Below are 18,619 nucleotides of genomic sequence, written 5' to 3' on the forward strand. Positions count from 1 at the left end.
CATACCTGTGCTAAATTCAAGGAATACTGAAGAAACATACTGATGTGAACATCAGCAAAAAAAAAAGACTAAAAAGATAGTGTAAAGTACACAGTGGATGAATAGAGGTGATTCATTAAATTTATGACAAAAGTCACAAAAGCTTCGACTAGAGGTAATGAACTGACTTTCAACTCAATGAAATACATATAGATAGCATTTTTCCAGGGAGGTTGTCTTCCTGTTCCATCCCACTTACATAAATAAACTATCTCCATGCTTACACAATAGCAGGGGGGGGGGGGGGGACTTCAAGGAGTTCCAGAACAAAAACACGTGTTTAAATTTATCCACTTTATACTCCACCAAATATAAAGCATAGGACAAGCCAGTCCTAAAGAAACTTTTCACAGATAAAAGTATGTACCTTGCAATAAAAGCAAGAAGAATAAAAACACATTTACTTAAAAAAATTGGAAGAGGAGCGTAATAAAAGTGCTAGATAAAAGCTAATTCAAACACAAGGATACAGCTCGGATACTGCTTACAGCATTATTATAACTTTACAGAAACAGGATTTTTCAATGAGACAGAAATTGGACAGTGCAAATAGGAAACAATTTAAAGTTGTATACCGAGGAACACACTTGCACTGCACTCAACACAAAAGTGAAAATAAACCAGGCAAACTGATTAGAGTCAATAATACTGAATAGCTTACTGTCTTGCAAGCCACAGTTCAATGAACATCGCCAGCAATGGAGGCCCCCCCCCCCCCAAACAGGATTGGTTGAAAGAAAAAAAAAAAGGCAGCAAACTTGTGCAGCTGTTAATGTTATTGCCCAACAGCAAGAGGTTCTCCAGTTCGCTTCTCAGCTGGGGTGCCTTCAGTGTGGAGTCTGCATGTCCTCCCTGATTTGTGTGGGTTTCCTCCGGGTACTCCAGTTTCCTCCCACATTCCAAAGACATGCATCTGGAGCATTTCCTACCAGCCTCAGCTGAAAATAGGCTGTGTCCTACTTGGACTTTTCTGGTCAACAAATGTTAAATAAATACAGTCTGTGCTGTTCTAACTAAAAATTTAAACATCCTCTGCTTTGCCTTTTCACTATGTCCAGTGAAACAGGGCTCAATGAGCAAACATCTGTCAAGTCATACAAAATGCAAAGACAGGCAGATCACTGGTTCAGAAGGCTGGACCCCAACCTAATACAGCCACCCAGGAACTTGGCCTGAACTAGCAAGCCCAGCTGACAGTGATACCAGCATACAGATGGGCGTGTCTGAAGGTCAGTTCATTGATTCTTAAGGGGAAGGTGGTGGAGGCTCAGTCTACTGCATTACTGCTACCTGGTGGAGGACAGTGTATGAACAACAGGTAGGGATGAGAATATCTTGGCCTGCCAAGCAGTTTAATAGTGCTATAGCCACGGATTTAGAGTATGTATATAGAAGAGTGTGGGGGTGGGTGGGTGTGTCATAGAGAAGGGTATACAGTATAAAATCTCCTCCCCTTCCTGGAAAAGCTGTCCCCATCAGTGGCTGGTTCTTTCCTCCAATACCTCAAATGCAAGTCCAAGTCTGTTAGGTGTGGGGAAAGAAATCTTTGCTGCACACCTGGGTGGAGAATGACGTTTGGAAGGCAGTGCAGAAACTGACGAACAGATTATATGTTATATACATGCAACCGTAGACAACTCTACCAAAAACACCTGCAAAATAAAATAAAGTTGAAAGTAACTGCCAAAGCCAATTAGTGGAACACTAACTTTAAAGCATATATCTGAACACAAGTTTAATTTCTCAGGACAAGCACAAAATTACTTTAGGACTAAATGGGATGTCAGCTAAAATCCTGCTCCTGAGAAAAAAGCCTAAATAATTTAAAACATGATGCAGGGATATCAAAGCAGGACACCTCAATTTCCCAAGAAATCTGCAGCAGCTGAAGTAAATGTTCCTTCCAATGATCAATTTCTGATCCTGCACAAACCTTTCACCAACATGAACAATGCAACAGTTCTGAGTTTGGCTGATTATTGTTTATGAAGATCACAACACTCTTTCTGCATCTTCAACAATGTAGAAAATGCCCAGTACTGAAACAGAAATGGTAACTTCATATGAAATCATCATACAATTAGCAGTTCAATAACTTAACGCCAAGGTGCACGGTGGAATGCTGCAATGTCTAAATACATTATGTATGTTATACAGTGTTTGGTCATCCTTTTCAAAGTTGGCATGACAGTATACTGTCTTTCAAGCTTCTATCTGTAACAATCTAAAAGATGACACAATGCATAGAAAAGAAACAGCACTTTAGATTTCTTGCATCATTTTATCAAAAACAACATACAAAGCCTTGCTGTAGGAACTCCTGTACAAGAATGTGCTATTTTCTTCCTGTTTCTAAGTTCTAGGCTACCTGCCCTAATAGCAGCATGACAAATAACTGACATTAGTACCCAATATGAGAACACAAAATGCCGACATCTTCTTGTCAGCTATAAATGCAAAACAATTGGCTTAAAGATGTTGGTGTTAGTACACTGAAACTGCAATTTAGCTTAAAATAAACAAAGACAAATGAATATCAAGGATAACAATAATAGTTTCTAATTCCAAATTAAGAATGCAAGAGATTTTCTTTGTAATCTTGGCCTTTTCTCCATGTTTCTGTAACCTCCCCAACTCTCTCAGAAACCACCAAAATGCATTTAATTTAAAATGGTATAAATCTTCAAACAATTTCTGTGCACTGTCTATTGCAGCCTTGAAACACAAGACATGTCCTTTTCCGCTATGGTCATCAATGACCTAATGGCTTTATTCCTGACCAAATAGAGGTGATGGATGACATGATGAAAAGGCTGTGTGCGCATGTTGTACAAATGTTAAGACTAGTGCAATCACACACAAAAATAGAAAAAAAGGGCCATCACAAGACAGTGCTTTTACCTTACACATGAACTTTTTGACTATGTGCTTGAAGGATTAAATTGACATTTGAAATGCCTGGGCAAATGGCAAGGATTACTGTGTACTGTTCCTAAAAATGAGATGATGTGTCCTTCCACCAGTTCATTTTGGACACATTATGAAACTACTCTGCTACATGAAAAACAGCAGCGTAAACTACAAGACATCAAAATTACCATACATCATCACAATTAGAAAAATGAAGTAGACACAACTGAAGAAGTTTTAGACAATGGATCTGTGGAGACTTTTAAAAGATGAGTACACTGGCCAGTCCATCTGATTTTCACAGCACTCCAGTTAAACTTTCCCCTAACTTCCCCAAAATAGTAGGTAGCATACTGCTAAGGGAAGACTTTGGGGGAAGAAAAAACTAAGATGATTCCACTTCCGTTATGCATCTTTACATAGGGTAACATAACATTGTTAATCAGATGAAATACACAAAGGTACAAAACAGAACCAAAAAAACATTTAATTCTGCTCAGCTGCATACCCCTGTTTAATGCACACCTTACCTGCACATAACTCTGGGATATAAAAGGAATATTTGCATATTACAAATATATACTCTTGATTATAACCTAAAATTAAGGAAACCTGCAATGGGTAAAATGACTGACCCAAAACAGAAGTTAAAAAGACACTCAAACTCATGTCCAAGTAAAAAAGGACCCTGAAACAAGATCCTCAAAGCAAGAAAACTAGCAAAGACACCTAGGAATTCTTGCATTTCACAGACGCACACTACATATTCCCTGCAGTTTTAATAGTTAACACTTGCTCAATGTAAGACAAATGTCAGCCCTGCAGCATTTGTTAGATTAAGCCAGTGTAAAGCTACAAAAGCTATATGCTGAAAAGCAATTTCAACTCTCACTTGAAAGTGCTGCCAATTGTTTACTACCAGTCAGTAGCCCTGTTTCAGTTATCCAGTCAATATGTTAACAAATCTCCCAAAGACCAGCTACATGACCAGCACGTGGAGGGATTTGCTCTCTCAACACTCCTCCAACTTCTTCAGTGCATCAGGCATTACACTGTTATGGTCAATACAGTTCCAGAATTAGCCTTACTTCCCTGAGTTCAGAATTTAAAAGGTTAATGTCTGAGTGCTGCAGGATTTATACGGCACCTCTCACATCGCTCTCCATACACCAGAACATCACACAGAGGAGACCGGGCACCCAGGTAGGACATACAGATTTCATTACTGCCTTGCTGGTAACCAGCACATGGTCTATAGGCTTCCAGATCACAAATAAGTTCGACTACATCATCAACAGTGCGGAAACGAGTGGGGTGGGTGCTGAACACTTCATGCTGAAGGGGCACAGGCACATCCTTTACCATGATGTAATAAACCAGTCCTGGTTGGATATGGATGACAGTATCAGACATGTTAGACAGCTTTGACCGCTGGACAAGCCTAAGGTCTGGCCCAGCTGGGTGAAGAACCTCCCAGTGAGCCGGCAGTGGTAGCTCATTCAACTCCATTAGAAATTCCTGCAGGACACCATCAAGATTAGACATGGAATGGTAGGAGCCCAAGCTAAATATCTCAGTGATCTAGAAGGCAGAGAAACAGAAAATGGAACAAAAAAAAAAAAAATCAATTACTTGACATATTTAAACATTACACAACAATGTGAGAGAAAACTGCTCTTATGCTATGCTGCAAGCACTACCAAGGAAATAAAAAATAAATTAGTATTTTTAGTATCCAGTTCTGTGCCTTAGTTATAAAAACAAGCATGACTGATGTTGTCAAGCATCTGCAATGTGCCTTTCTAAATCTGATAATGACCCACTGGCCACACATGTAGGGACAATGGATGAAATTAGCAGGTTGTATAATTTTGCAATTAGCTTTGCTAAACTGTTATGTATCAACTGCATTAATATATCCATGCAAATTGCTACCTTTTAAAATGGTGTGGAAATTTGATACACGTGATGCAGAATCTTTGCAAAGGTTAATGATGGTGCATAGCCAACTTACATAATTTTGAATTGCACACACAATGGTAGTTTTCAGTGTGCCTGCTGCACACGACTCAATACTTTTAACAGTGGTGACAAAAAGTACAGTTTTGTACCTACCATAAATGTAGATGTCCGAACTGGATAGCATCTGCAGTCATAACAACCGGGTTGTCCTGTCGTCAGGCAGCCCTTCAGTCGGCCGGATTCCAAAGTCCGGGTCCGGCTTCGGCTGATGTCGCACTTCACCCGACGTCATCTCTGTTGGTCTTCGGGTATAAAGGCATCAGCCGACGCCATTTTCCTCAGTGTTTCTTGCCCCAGATGCCAATTGCCCTCTTGGAAGGCTAAAATTTGGATGAATGCCAATGTTTCCAAAAAGGTAGAAGACAAACACAAAAAATAAGTATGTATGTACATATATACAAACAAATACACCATAAGAGACCCCCCCCCCACCAGCTAGCTATTAGGAGGGTAAACACCCTAGGAGTACCACAGAGGGGAAGGAGGGAGGGTAATCCTGACTGCAGATGCTATCCAGTTCGGACATCTACATTTATGGTAGGTACAAAACTGTACTATGTCCTTCATGGATGCATCTGCAGTCATAACAACTGGGTAGAATACCATAGCCAACTAGGGGAGGAGGAAAAACTAGATTATGGGGTGGTTAGGATCCCTTGCAGTACAGCAGTGGCAAACCCTGCTCGGGATCTAGAATAGAGAGGTAAATTATAATGCTTGGCAAATGTATGCACGGAGGTCCAAGTAGCCGCCTCAATAATGTCTTTGGTTGCCACTCCTCGTAAGAAGGCTGTGGTAGTGGCTGTTGCCCTTGTAGAATGAGGCCTTATGTTCTGTGGAATTGGTTTTCCATGGAAGGAGTAACAGAATCGTATGCAATTTCCTATCCATTTGGAGATTGTCTGTTTGGAAATAGCTTTTCCTTCTCTTCCTGTTGCATAGGCTACAAAAAGCTGGTCAGTTTTTCTGCTACTTTTTGTTCTGTCCAGGTAGTAGCGTAGCTGTCTATGTACATCCAAGGTGTGTAGTATTCTTTCCCCTCTGTTTTGTGGGTTGGGAAAGAAGGCAGGTAGGTGGATTGCCTGGTTTAAGGACACTCTGGATACCACCTTAGGCATAAATGTAGGATTAGTCCTCATGGACACTCTATCTTGGTGGAAGATTAGGAAGGGCTGTACTGCCATTAGGGCCTGAAGTTCAGAAACCCTCCTTGCTGAGGTTATTGCCAGAAGGAAAGCAGTTTTCCATGATAGATGTTGTAGGTCTGCTGTTGCTGCTGGTTCAAAAGGTGCGAGTGTCAACTTTTCTAGCACAAAGTTCAAATCCCAAGCTGGCAATGGTGGTTTCCTTGGAGGTTTTACATTCTTGATTCCTCTGAGGAACTGCCTGAGTAAAGGATGTGAACAGACAGGTGGATCAAAACTGTATTCTGCTGATATAGCTGATGCATGTATCTTGATGGAGGAATAGGACAGGCCTGTATGTAGAAGCTCTGCCAAGTACTCCAGAATGTTAGCCATATCTATATTTGACACATCTTTTCCTCTTTCAGTACTCCAAATGACAAACCTTTTCCATTTTCCTGCATAATTCCTTCTTGTTGAAGGTCTGTGGGCTTCTAGGATAATGTCTTTAACCCTTTGGGAAAGTTCTGGATTAGTTGCTGCTATGTGATGTTCCATGCAGTCAGTTGCAACGTTTTTAGGTTCGGATGCATGATGCTGTAGTTGTTCTGAGTTAACATCAAAGGCATCAGGGGTATTCACCACAAGTTGTTCCGAGACATGCTTCTCAGCAATGGGTACCAGTGTTGTCTTGGCCAGTTTGGAGCTATCAGGGTTATCCTTGGACGTTCCTCCTTGATTTTTAGTAATACCTTGTGTATCAAGGGAAGAGGAGGGAATGCATATGCTGTTAGGCCTTCCCAGCTGAAGGAGAGCGAATCCACTTTCCATGCCAGTGGGTGGAATGTCCTTGTGCAGAATTTTTTGAGCTGGTGATTGAGAGGGGAAGCGAATAGATCTATCTGAGGCATTCCCCATTTCCTTGAGATGGTCTTGAAGATGTCCGGATGTAGCATCCATTCGTGGGCATCCGATGTGGTTCTGCTTAACATGTCTGCTAGAGTATTCTCCTTTCCCGGTACAAACATTGCCTGTAACTGGATGTTGTAGCTGAGTGCCAGGTTCCAAAGCTCCAAAGTCATTCTGCATAGGGGGTATGAATGAGTGCCTCCCTGTTTGTTGATGTACCACATGACTGTGGTGTTGTCCGTCCTTATCATCAAATGGCCTTCTTTGAGAAATGGTCTGAAGTTTTGGATTGCCAGTTTTACTGCCAGCATCTCTTTTAGGTTGATGTGCAGGTGAAGTTGATCCTGGGTCCACAAACCTTGCACGCATTTGTCCAACATGTGAGCCCCCCATCCTAGGTCTGAGGCGTCTGTTGTGATGGTCTGATTTGCTTGACAGCTGCGAAAGGGTAGTCCCGGGTTTGACTGGCATGCTTGAGCCCACCATAGGAACTCCTGTTTTAACATGGAATTAGTGGAATTTCTGCTTCTAGGCTGTGACTGTGTTGAGACCATAAATTCTTTAGATACCACTGCAGTTTTCTCATATGTAGTCTGGCATGTGGGACCAAGATTATGCATGATGCCATGAAGCCCAAGGCCTGCAGTACTTTTCTTGCTGTTAACTTGTTCTGTTTTGTTAGAGCCAAGAAGTAAAGAGGGAGTTCTTTTTGTTTTTCTGCAGTTAGGAATGCCATTTGTCTTACTGTGTCCAATTCTGCGCCCAAGAATGTCCTTGTTTGGGATGGTATCAGCCTTGACTTTTGTAAATTGACTGTGTATCCCAGTGCTTGTAGCAAGTAAATGACCCTTTGTAAATCTGTTGTCAGCTTGCTCTTGTTGTCCCCTTGTAGCAGGCAGTCGTCCAGGTATGGGTAAATTTGGATTCCTGTAGTCTGCAGTGGGCGATTACTGATGCCAGGCATTTTGTGAATACTCTGGGCACAGTAGATAAGCCAAAGGGCAATGCTGAGAATTGATAATGCTCTGATCCTGCAAGAAATCTGAGGTATCTTCTGCATATTGGTCGAATGGGGATGTGCAGGTATGCCTCCTTGAGATCTAGAGTCACCAGCCAACACTCCTTGCCCAGCATGGGAAGAAGTTGCTGTAGGGTCAGCATTTTGAATTTTGGGACAATGATGTATGTATTTAAGGTGGACAGGTCGAGAATAGGTCTCCAACTTTTTTCCTTTCTTGGAACTAGGAATAGTCTGGAGTATAATCCTTTTCCTTGTTCTGTAATTGGCACTCTTTCCACAGCTCTCATCTTTGCTAATTGCATTATCTGTTGTAGAGCTTCTGTTTTTTGATTTGGAGGTAGGTTTGGTATTCCTCTTTTGACTGGTAAAGTGTGGAAGTGGAACCGATAGCCTTGATCTATGGTTTGCAAAATCCACTTGTCTTTTGTGATGTAGTGCCAGTTTTTCGAAAATAAGGTTAATTTGCCGCCTAATGGAGCTGCTATTTGTTCCCTGGTAGGCGGATTTAGAGTTAAGTCACTGTGATTGTGTTGTTGTAGTGGCAGTGGATGTGTCTGTGCCTCTGTTATTACCTTGCCACTGTCGTCCTCTATAGGCACCTCCTCTGGATTGGTTTCTGCCTCTGGGACGTCTATTCCTGCCCCTTTGGGATCTTGTGGAGTCAGGAAAGGACCAATTTTTGGCAGGCCAGTTCCTGCTAAACCTTGGTGGCTGAACCTGCAAGAAATCTTTAACTGTTTGAACAGATTTTGCCTTTTCTTCCATTTTCTTTATTACCTGCTGGGCAGGTGTACCAAACAAACTGGTCTTATCCATAGGAGCATCTAATAACTTAGCTTTAACATGATGTAAGACTTGTTCTTTTAGCCATGCATGTCTTCTTATCACTGTGCCAGTCATGGCTGACCTAAATGAAGCCTCCAGTGCATCATAGCCACATTTTAAGGAATGGTTACTAACCTGTTGTATGTTATTTACCATTTCTAATACATATTTCTTATCGACAGAGTCATCAGAGGATAGCTTTTAGTTAACTGATCAAGCATAAACTCTTGGTATTGTATCATGTGAAACTGACAGTTTAAAGCTCTAGCTGAGAGAGTAGCTGAGGTGTAGACTTTTTTGCCCCATCTGTCTAAAGACCTGGCTTCCCTTTCAGAAGGAATAGGGTTTTTTGCTGTGGCCGAGGCTACTGCCTTAGGACCCTGGGATATAGTTTCGGGGTCTGCAAGAGGGGCCTTGTACAGGTGATGATGAGTGTCTGGTACCCTGTAGAATCTATCTGGTTTGGCAGGGGCTGGAGGTAAAGAGTCTGGAGCAGAGCAGACATCATTAAAGGCATCGTCCACCACAGAAAGGACAGGAGGTATAGCTAAGGGCCTGTGCTGTGGAAGATGCAGAAAAGTCCTAAGCCTTTTTCTGGAATCTGAGAAATCCTGCTGCTGCCATTGGAATTGCTCTCGCATGGCATCTAAGGTTTCCCCAAAGGAGAATTCTTCTGGTGGGGAAGCAGCTGGAATGGATTCTTCAGCATCTGAGTCTTCATAATTGGAGAAAGGAGCCTCTGGCTGGTCTGTTATGTCTGATTCATCGGCTGAATCATCAGAGGACACAGGCTCGGGGGGCTCTGCCCTAGGTCTCTTCTCTGGGGGCTGAGAGGCCCTGTCTGGGTGGGATTGAGATCCCCTAATCAATGATATTAAATCTTCTGCCAGAGTAAGCATTTGTGAGCTAGATGTGGGCCTGGTTGTAGGGGGTTTGACAGGCACTGCTTTAGTAGATTTGGCTGCTTTAGCCCTGGCAAAGGCCTTAATGGACATGGCTGCTGGGGGCCTAGCAGCACCACGTGCTGGGGTAGAGACATCCAATGGAATGGTGTCTGATAAGTCAGTAGCAACCACCGTAGTGGATAAAATTTCTGAGGCCGATTCAAGTGAAGTAGCAGGAGCCTCAGTGGTAGTCATAGATTCAGCTGTACTTTGATCAGTTTTCTCGGTTTCGCCGAAACAGAGACACTCGCGTTTGTTTAACCATGGTTTCGGCCGAAACCGTGGACCGCGAAAGTGTCGGTCTTTTCTTTGCTTTTAGTGATTTGGGAAGTCGGAGGATCCGACGGCATAATATACGCAAAATCTGGGCCGAAAAACTGTTCAGCAAACTCCGACCGACGCCTAAGAGTACGTCGGTTGAAAGAAGCACAGGCCGAACAGGCTGCTACGTCGTGGGCTGGGCCTAAACAAGGCAAACAGTAAGAGTGGAAATCTTTATGAGGTATTTGTTTCCCACAAGTTAAACAATTATTTACTTTTTCTGACATCGGCTGAGGCAAGAAAGAGTCCCCAACGGGGTACTTAGCTTTAGAAGTCTTCGAAGTAGTATTCGGTAGTAGTAATCTCTGGATCCGACCGACTGGCACTTGCGAACAGCTTCTGCTTCGGGCGCCACGCGGCAAGAAAGACTGAGGAAAATGGCGTCGGCTGATGCCTTTATACCCGATGACCAACAGAGATGACGTCGGGTGAAGTGCGACATCAGCCGAAGCCGGACCCGGACTTTGGAATCCGGCCGACTGAAGGGCTGCCTGACGACAGGACAACCCGGTTGTTATGACTGCAGATGCATCCATGAAGGACATCATCAAGAGTTTTGATGATGCATTTGTAAGGAATACTGAGACTTGAGCTTGGAAATGCAATAGTGTGAGATTCATCTTTTAAGGATTAAAAAAATGCATTTTTAAAGAGCCACTGTTACAGGGCTCCCTTCCTAGAGCCTAGAAAAGGAAAATGATTTGTGCTAAGTAATATGTAAACAAGCCAACATAGGACACAGACCGTCTAGACAATACTGGCTAAATGCTTAAGAAAAGGGATGCACCCTTAGTGCATCAAAAGCAATTTGACCATGATTACTACTACTCAACACCATCACTTCTAAAATTAAATTTAAGCCAGTCAGCATTATTCACAGCACAAAATTCTATCTAAATAATTTTACATCAGTGTCACCTCCACCAAACACAGGTCTCACAAATCGCGCACACCAAATGTGCATCACAAATGTATAGGAAAGGCAAGAATGCTACTGATGACATCATTACATTTTAGAAGTTTTTTTTTTTTTAATTAGTTATTTTCAATAAAAAGAAGTTATGTCCTTACCATAACGTTCCATGTAGAGTGTTCATCTCGCCTTTGTTCTTACACACGGGTTCGGAGCCGATCCTCGGCTCCGAGTCGGCCGAATTGCAAAGTTCTGAATCTCAGAGAAGCTCGGGACCAGCCCATATCCCACAATCCTCCCTGCCATTACTCAGATCTAGTTTGCAAACAAACCAGACCAAAAGATCCAACACCTCCGGTGCTAGAAGTATACACTCTCTTCAGCCATTCAGAGAGACTCTCTCACCATAGCAATAACTAATGGTCTAAACATATATCCCATGATACACGGGACCATATACCCCGGAAGGGGTCAAGACACGTAGATCAGACTCTAATCCTACCTGTTCTTCCAAACACGTGGGGAGGGAAAGGGAGGGAATGTAAGAACAAAGGCGAGATGAACACTCTACATGGAACGTTATGGTAAGGACGTAACTTCTTTATGTAAGAGTGTTCAATCTCGCCGTTTGTTCTTACACATGGGTAGCGTCCCTAGCTCCGTCACCCCGAGTGACTCATGGAAGAACGTTCCTAAGCACAGTGGAATCAAATGATGTCCTGTCCTTGGAGACTTTGTCCACTCTATAATGAGTGAAAGTATGTGGCTTAGACCACGTGGCTGCTGCACAAATAGTGTCCAAAGGCAAACGAGCTGCATGAGCTAAGGAAGTGGAGACGGATCTGGTAGAATGGGCCTTAGGTTTGGTGGGTAAGGATTGATTTGATTTAGAGTATACAAAGGTTATACAGTCAGCAAGCCATTTAGATAGTGTACGTTTAGTAATTGCCATGCCCTTTTTATTGTCTGCAAATGCGACGAAGAGCTGATCCGTTTTCCTGTAAGCTTTGGTCCTATCCAAATAAAATCGTAATTGCCTGTGAACATCCAACTTGTGCAACATATACTCCAGTTTGTTAGTATGGTTCTTGAAAAAGGTAGGGAGTTCTATAGACTGGTTAATATTCATAACTGAGCATACTTTTGGAAGGAAAGATGAATTTGTACGCAAAGAGACCCTGTCTGGATGGAATATCAAGTAAGGTGGTCTGACCGATAATGCTTGCAACTCTGATACTCTACTAGCTGAGGTCACGGTGACGAGAAACAGCGTCTTCCATGATAAGAACTTTAATAGACATGACGAAGCAGGTTCAAAAGGTGGCAACATGAGTTGCGACAGCAACAAATTCAGGCTCCATGGAAAGAAAGGTTTTCTGACAGGTGGTCTAAGATGGAAGGTTCCTTTCGTAAAGGCCTTACAAAGTCTGTGAGACATAATGGGAGAAAACCTTCCTCACCAATATGGAAGTTTGATATGACCGCCAACTGTACTCTTAGCATGGATGTAGAAGCTCCTTCGTGAAAAAGGATAGATAAGAATTCTAAAATTTTATGCAGAGGAGCTACCAAGGGGTCTAAGTTTTGGCTAGATGCCCAATATACAAAGCGTTTCCACTTACTCGTATAGAGTTTAGTAGTGGAAGCTTTATGAGAAGCAACCAGAATGTGTTGAACTGCCGGGGGGAGTAGATGAGACCTGGCTAGGCAGGGAAGCGGAGCAGCCAAGCTGCTAGTTTGAGGGACTGTAGAGACAGGTGAGGAACTCCCGATGAATGGGTCAGTAGATCTGGTACTGGGTCCAGAATCCATGGTTCCTCTATTTGATAGGCTCGAAGAAAGGGGAACCATATTTGACGAGGCCAGAATGGGGCTATGAGTATTATAGTCCTTTCCAGGTTCCTGGCTTTCTGTAGAAATCTGGGAATCAAGGGAGTAGGCGGAAATGCATACAGGAGACCCGGGGGCCAATCGTGTATCAGTGCGTCCCTGGGGACAACCCCCAGAGGGGGTAGAAGGGCAAAGTAGCTTCTGCATTTTGCATTCAACGGGGAAGCAAACAGATTGCAGCAAGGCTGGCCCCATTTGCGGAAGATCTTTTCCGCCGTCTGTGAATTGAGGGACCACTCGTGAGGTAACAGGATGGCTCTGCTCAACCTGTCCGCAATGACGTTGGATGACCCCGGGATGTGCATTGCTATCAGAAAGCGACCCGTGGACTCTGCCCATTGCCAAATTCTCATGGCGCCTCTGCATAACGGGTAAGACCTGGTTCCCCCTTGCTTGTTTATGTACCAGACTACAGACATGTTATCTGTCTGAACTGCTACTATTCCTAGAGGTAAGAGGGCTTGGAAGTGTTGCAACGCCAGGAACACCGCCCTCAACTCCAGAACATTTATATGTAGAGTGTACTCCGTGCTGGACCATTCTCCTTGGACTGTTCTTCCCTGAAAAAGACCCCCCCACCCTATCAGGGAAGCGTCCGTGGTTATTGTGACTGTTGGACTGGGTAGAACGAACGGACGACCTATAGTGAGGTTCTGATCGTGCACCCACCATGAGAGGTTCCGTCCGCAAGAGTCTGTTATTCTGATCTCGTGCGCTACGGGGTAGGTGTTGGAACGACCACTGCGCGAAGAGCAGCCATTGTAGGATCCTCACGTGTAACCTTCCCATAGGGACTGCAATTAGTGCAGCTGCCATCAGTCCAAACACTTTTAATACCAGTTTGGCTGGAGCTTTCTTGCTGACCAGAAGAAGAAGAACCTGCTGTTTGAGGGTTGAGGCCCTTATTGGAGGGAGCTTCAGTAGTGTCGATCGTGTATTTAGGTCTGCTCCGATGAAGGAAATACACTGTGAGGGCGATAAGCAAGACTTTTTGAAGTTTATGGAAATCCCTAAGTGGGAACAAAGGCTGACTGTGTAGTCTCTGGCTTGCAATAGACGACGCTCGGTGGTGGCGGTGAGGAGCCAGTCGTCCAGATAGGGAAACACCTGGAATCCGTGTCATCTCAAGTGAGACGCAACTACTGCCATGCATTTGGTGAATACCCTGGGGGCTGAGATGAGTCCAAAGGGCAGAGCTCGAAACTGAAAGTGACTGGCTCCCAGCCGGAAGTGCAGGTGATCTCTGGTTGGTCTGGCCATTTTGATGTGGTAGTACGCATCTTTAAGATCTACAATCACATCCAATCGTCCTTCTGTAAGAATGGAAGGATCGATTGAAGCGTGACCAACCGGAACCTTTCCTTCTTCACGAAGTTGTTGAGATGGCTGAGATCTAAGATCGGTCTCCAGTCCCCTGTCTTTTTTGGAACTAAAAAGAACCTTGAGTAAGTTCCGGATTCTCTTTGGTCCGCCGGGACTGGTTGGATGACTCTGTTTTCGAGCAGCTTTGAAATTTCTACAGCTGCTGGATTTCGCAGACAGGGTGGCACGTCTGGAAACTTTCTTTGTAGAGGTGGCGTTGATGTGAAGGGGATTTTGTATCCTCTGGTTATAATGCTTTTTACCCAAGAATCCGAAGTAATGTTTAGCCAGGCCAGTGGGTATAAAGCCAAGTGACCCCAGACTGCCTCCAGAGCAGGACAGCTGGGCCCTCCCTTCAGGAGTGCTGGAAAGGCTTCCCAGGGACGGAATCCCTGTCGCCTTGGTTATGCGGACCCCCCTCTGCCGCTGGGGCGGCGTCTTCCATTTCTACCCCCTCCTCTGCCTCTGGAGGGAGTATCACTCTGTGTGGTCTGGAAAGATCCCTGATTCTTACGGAACCACATTTTTCCGCCTCGTTGCCTTTTGGGGTATGGTCTAGTAGGAGCGGAAAAACGGACCCCGACAGCAGACAGGGTCTTTCCCTCTTGCTCACACCGAGTGAGAGTCTCCTTAACCTTGGGCCCGAAAAGTTTGGCACCATCAAAAGGGGCATTGGCAAAGGAAGACTTGAAGGCTTCCGCAAAGGAGCACAGCCGCATCCATGATTGTCTTCGAAGAGCAATCGCTGAAGCTGCAGCTCTACTCGATCCCCCGGCTGCATACGAGATGAGCCTCATGGATGAGTTTACTATGGAGGTGAGGGTGTTAAGTTGTGCTGTTACTTTTTCTGAAACAGCAGCATCTGTGTTACCCTGGAGGGTATCTGTCAGCTCCTTGATGAGATCCCCCTGCAAACGTGTGAAGTGAGTCAAATAGTTTAGCGAACGCATGGAAAAAGTCGCTGAACTAAAAACACGCTTCCCATATCTGTCCATAGTCCTAGAATCCTTATTAGGAGGATGAACAGATGAGGAAGACTTGGACATCTCCTTTTTCGTGGCTGCCCCACCACCATAGCGTCGACAGGAACTCCCTTGGTGAGATAAGATTTATCTTGGGGGGGCAGTGATGAACTTGTTTGGTTTCCTAGGGACTGGTTTCACTGTGTCAGGTGCCTCCCACGCCCTTTAAGCAATCAAATCCATTAATTCATCGAAGGGCGGAGTCACCCAGGAGGTAGAAGGTTGAGCCCCAAAAGCCTTCAGCAGCACCGACTCGTCCTCAGTGGGGGCCAGGGATTGCCAATCACCCCTCTGTTTCAACATCTCCAGGATGTCTGCAAATGACACATCCTCCGAGGGTGATTTGGGGGACCCCTCTGCCTCATCCAAGTCTGTGTCAGACGTTAGAGATTCCTGTGGGTAATCTATGTGCCTCCTCTTGCACAACCGTTTCCTCGGGACCTCATCAGAGGGGGCTTCTGGTGAGGCCTCCAAGGAACAGGGGGAACCCTCTGGGGGTGGCTGAGGCAATTGGGCTCTACGCTTGGGATGGATCGTGGGAGCAGAAACAGAAAGTGGCCCTTTTGGGGAAGGAGAAGATTCCCCTGATGATGTGGTTGTCTGTGCAGACAATACTTTCCTCATAAAGTCAAAGGCCCCCAAACCCCTGGCCGAGGGCTCCCCCGGTTCCAAAGAACACGGGAGCATCCCAGACCCAGGTGCTGTGGGCTCCGACCCCGAGGACGGAGCCGAGCCAGTCTGTGCCGAGGCCCCGAAAGGAAGAGTCGGTACCGACAGGTCGGTACGACTCTCGGTCCCGGAACCGAGGAGAGACCGTCGGGTCTGCGACTCCCCTATCGGTTCCAAAGGAGTCGAAGTTAATGGTGTCGATCGTGCAATGGACGGTTTCGGCACCGAGGGCTCCACTATCATCAAGTCATCCTCTCCCAGCTCCGAGATCTTGATGGGTCTCGAAAGAGGACCCGTTGGAGATATGGGGAGGCCTTCTAGTTTCAACACCAACTGGGAGGAAACTGCAATTAACTTGGAAAGGGCCATGTTTTCCATGAGTTTCTGCACGACACGATCCACATCTGTCTCAGATAAAGGTCTGGAAGAACGGGTCGAAGGAGCCGAAGATGGCACCGACCGAAGAATGGACGGTGGTGGCAGCTCCGACACCGGTTCCAAGATCTGGGGCTCAGGAAAAGATAAATGTTTGACGCTCGGCCCCGAGATCTGTGGAACCGGCGAACGAACCCTAGAAGATGAACTCGGAGCCGATGACATGGGCTCCAACATCTTCGTCCCCTTCGAGGATTTAGAAGCCAGATCCGACTTGTCCAAAGCCTCTTGAAAGGCAGGCTTCAGTAACCCTCTGTCTATGAGCTTCCTGCGCCTATCTGTCATGACCCTCCTGCTAAAGGAATGACAAATAGAGCAATCCTCTTGAAGATGGAGAGGGACAAGACAGTAGACGCAGGAAGCATGATTGTCAGTAATGGACATTTTCTGCCCACACTGACATCTTTTAAAGCCAGATTTAGCTTTTTCTGACATACTAATATAACAATAGCTAATGAGCATAGAAAAACTGCTAATCCTATATGTATATAGATATGTAGAAAGGGCTATATAAAAGAAGACAATCACAAAACCACACCCAAAGAAGAAGGGTTAGGCCACAAAAGGGTGCCTGAAGAAAAAAAAGGGTGTATATATATATATATATATATATATATATATATATATATATATATATATATATATATATATATATATATATATATATATATAAAATATAACACACACACACAGCGCTTCTATAACAATCTAAGAAATATAAGGTTATATCAGGAAAATCATCAGTAGCTTATCTGTAAATAGTAACCAAATATAAATTTTCTATCTGGTCCGAGCTCTCCTTGATCCGATCTGTTGCAGCGGCAAACTAGATCTAGGTAATGGCAGGGAGGATTGTGGGATATGGGCTGGTCTCGAGCTTCTCTGAGATTCAGAGCTTTGCAATTCGGCCGACTCGGAGCCGTGGATCGGCTCCGAACCCGTGTGTAAGAACAAACGGCGAGATTGAACACTCTTACATAATAAGTTAGTGATTTATCATTGCTAACCAGTCAATATTAAATATGGTGGAAGTGAAAGATGGATTCTGTTTTACATTTTGTTTATGATCAACAGTTTTTGAGATAAAAAATGGGTCCATAATGTGGTAGAACACATTATCTGACAATAAACATGATATATTCCTTGCTATGGCAAGGATATGAAAGCAAAAAATCATTCTTCTTAGTTGAAAACTATATAAAATAACAGTCTGCAAAGGAAACGCAACTATTTTTAAGCTCCTAATAGCTGCCAAAACACATTACATTGTGACAATCAACCATTTTTATTCTACCCTGCATGTATACAGAGGGGTCCCCCTTCAGATGGTCGAACTTTTAAAAGATCGAATTTCATATGGCAAAGACCATATGATTGAACTTTTAAAAGTTCGAATGGTCTGAATGGGGATCTCTATAGAGCACAGAATGGGAGGATTTCCATTTAAAGCAATGTAGTGCGATCTCGGAGTTGGTATATTTAAATAATGGGGGGGGGGTGAGGGCCGCAGCCCCTCAAGTGGGGGGTACAGGGGGAGCATACTCCCCCTGCTAGCACTGTTTAGTTTTTTTTTTGCTGTTTAACCTTTTTTTCCTTCACATTTTCGAACATTCAAATGTTCGATCATATGGTCTCGGCCATATGAAAGTCGAACATTTAGATGTTCGATTACGTGAAGTAGACAGATACAGAGACATCAACACATGCACATAACTGTTTATAGACTGCAATGCAAAATACAACACAAAGCATTACACTTCAATAACATGTTTTCTAACAGCACAGTTCTTTTTATGCACTAATACTCAACAGCAAAAAGTCTTGGAAAGTCAAGGTTGCAGCATAGTGCAAAATAATCCAAACCTGTAAAAGAAACAGCTTTACACAAGGCAAGTTGGCATTAAAATTTACAGCTATACAAGAAAATGTTAACTGTAGAAACAGAAAGTTTCACTGCAAAGATTAGTTATTGTAAACTCTTACAACTGCAGAATTTCAACAGATTATTCTTCATCAGCTACCTATATAAAAGAACCCCCTCATACTCTCCAGAAGGCGTTGCGTGATTTCATATTCCAAGCAGTCCTTTTGAGACATTTTTTTTTTATCTTACTCCTCTATTATCAATGAAAGGGCATTCAAAAGGAGTAGGAGGTGTCCCCCTCTCTACTATTACTTCCAATCTATAACAGAGAAATAAGAAACCAGACTGA

General features: G+C 44.0%; 1 protein-coding gene across 1 annotated transcript in view; it reads right to left on the reverse strand.

Annotated features, from left to right (window-relative positions):
* Window positions 1-2,306: 2,306 nt before the first annotated feature.
* LOC122809125 overlaps window positions 2,307-18,619 on the reverse strand; it is a 3,089,885-nt gene continuing 3,073,572 nt past the window's right edge. Inside the window, exon 21 of the mRNA XM_044080384.1 lies at window positions 2,307-4,530. Coding sequence (XP_043936319.1) covers window positions 4,063-4,530 — 468 coding nt within the window. The 3' untranslated portion in view covers window positions 2,307-4,062. The remainder of the gene's footprint in view (window positions 4,531-18,619) is intronic.

Source organism: Protopterus annectens, chromosome 8.part0 (genome assembly GCF_019279795.1).
Source record: "Protopterus annectens isolate FY-2018-M chromosome 8.part0, PAN1.0, whole genome shotgun sequence".
Lineage (NCBI taxonomy): Eukaryota > Metazoa > Chordata > Ceratodontiformes > Protopteridae > Protopterus > Protopterus annectens.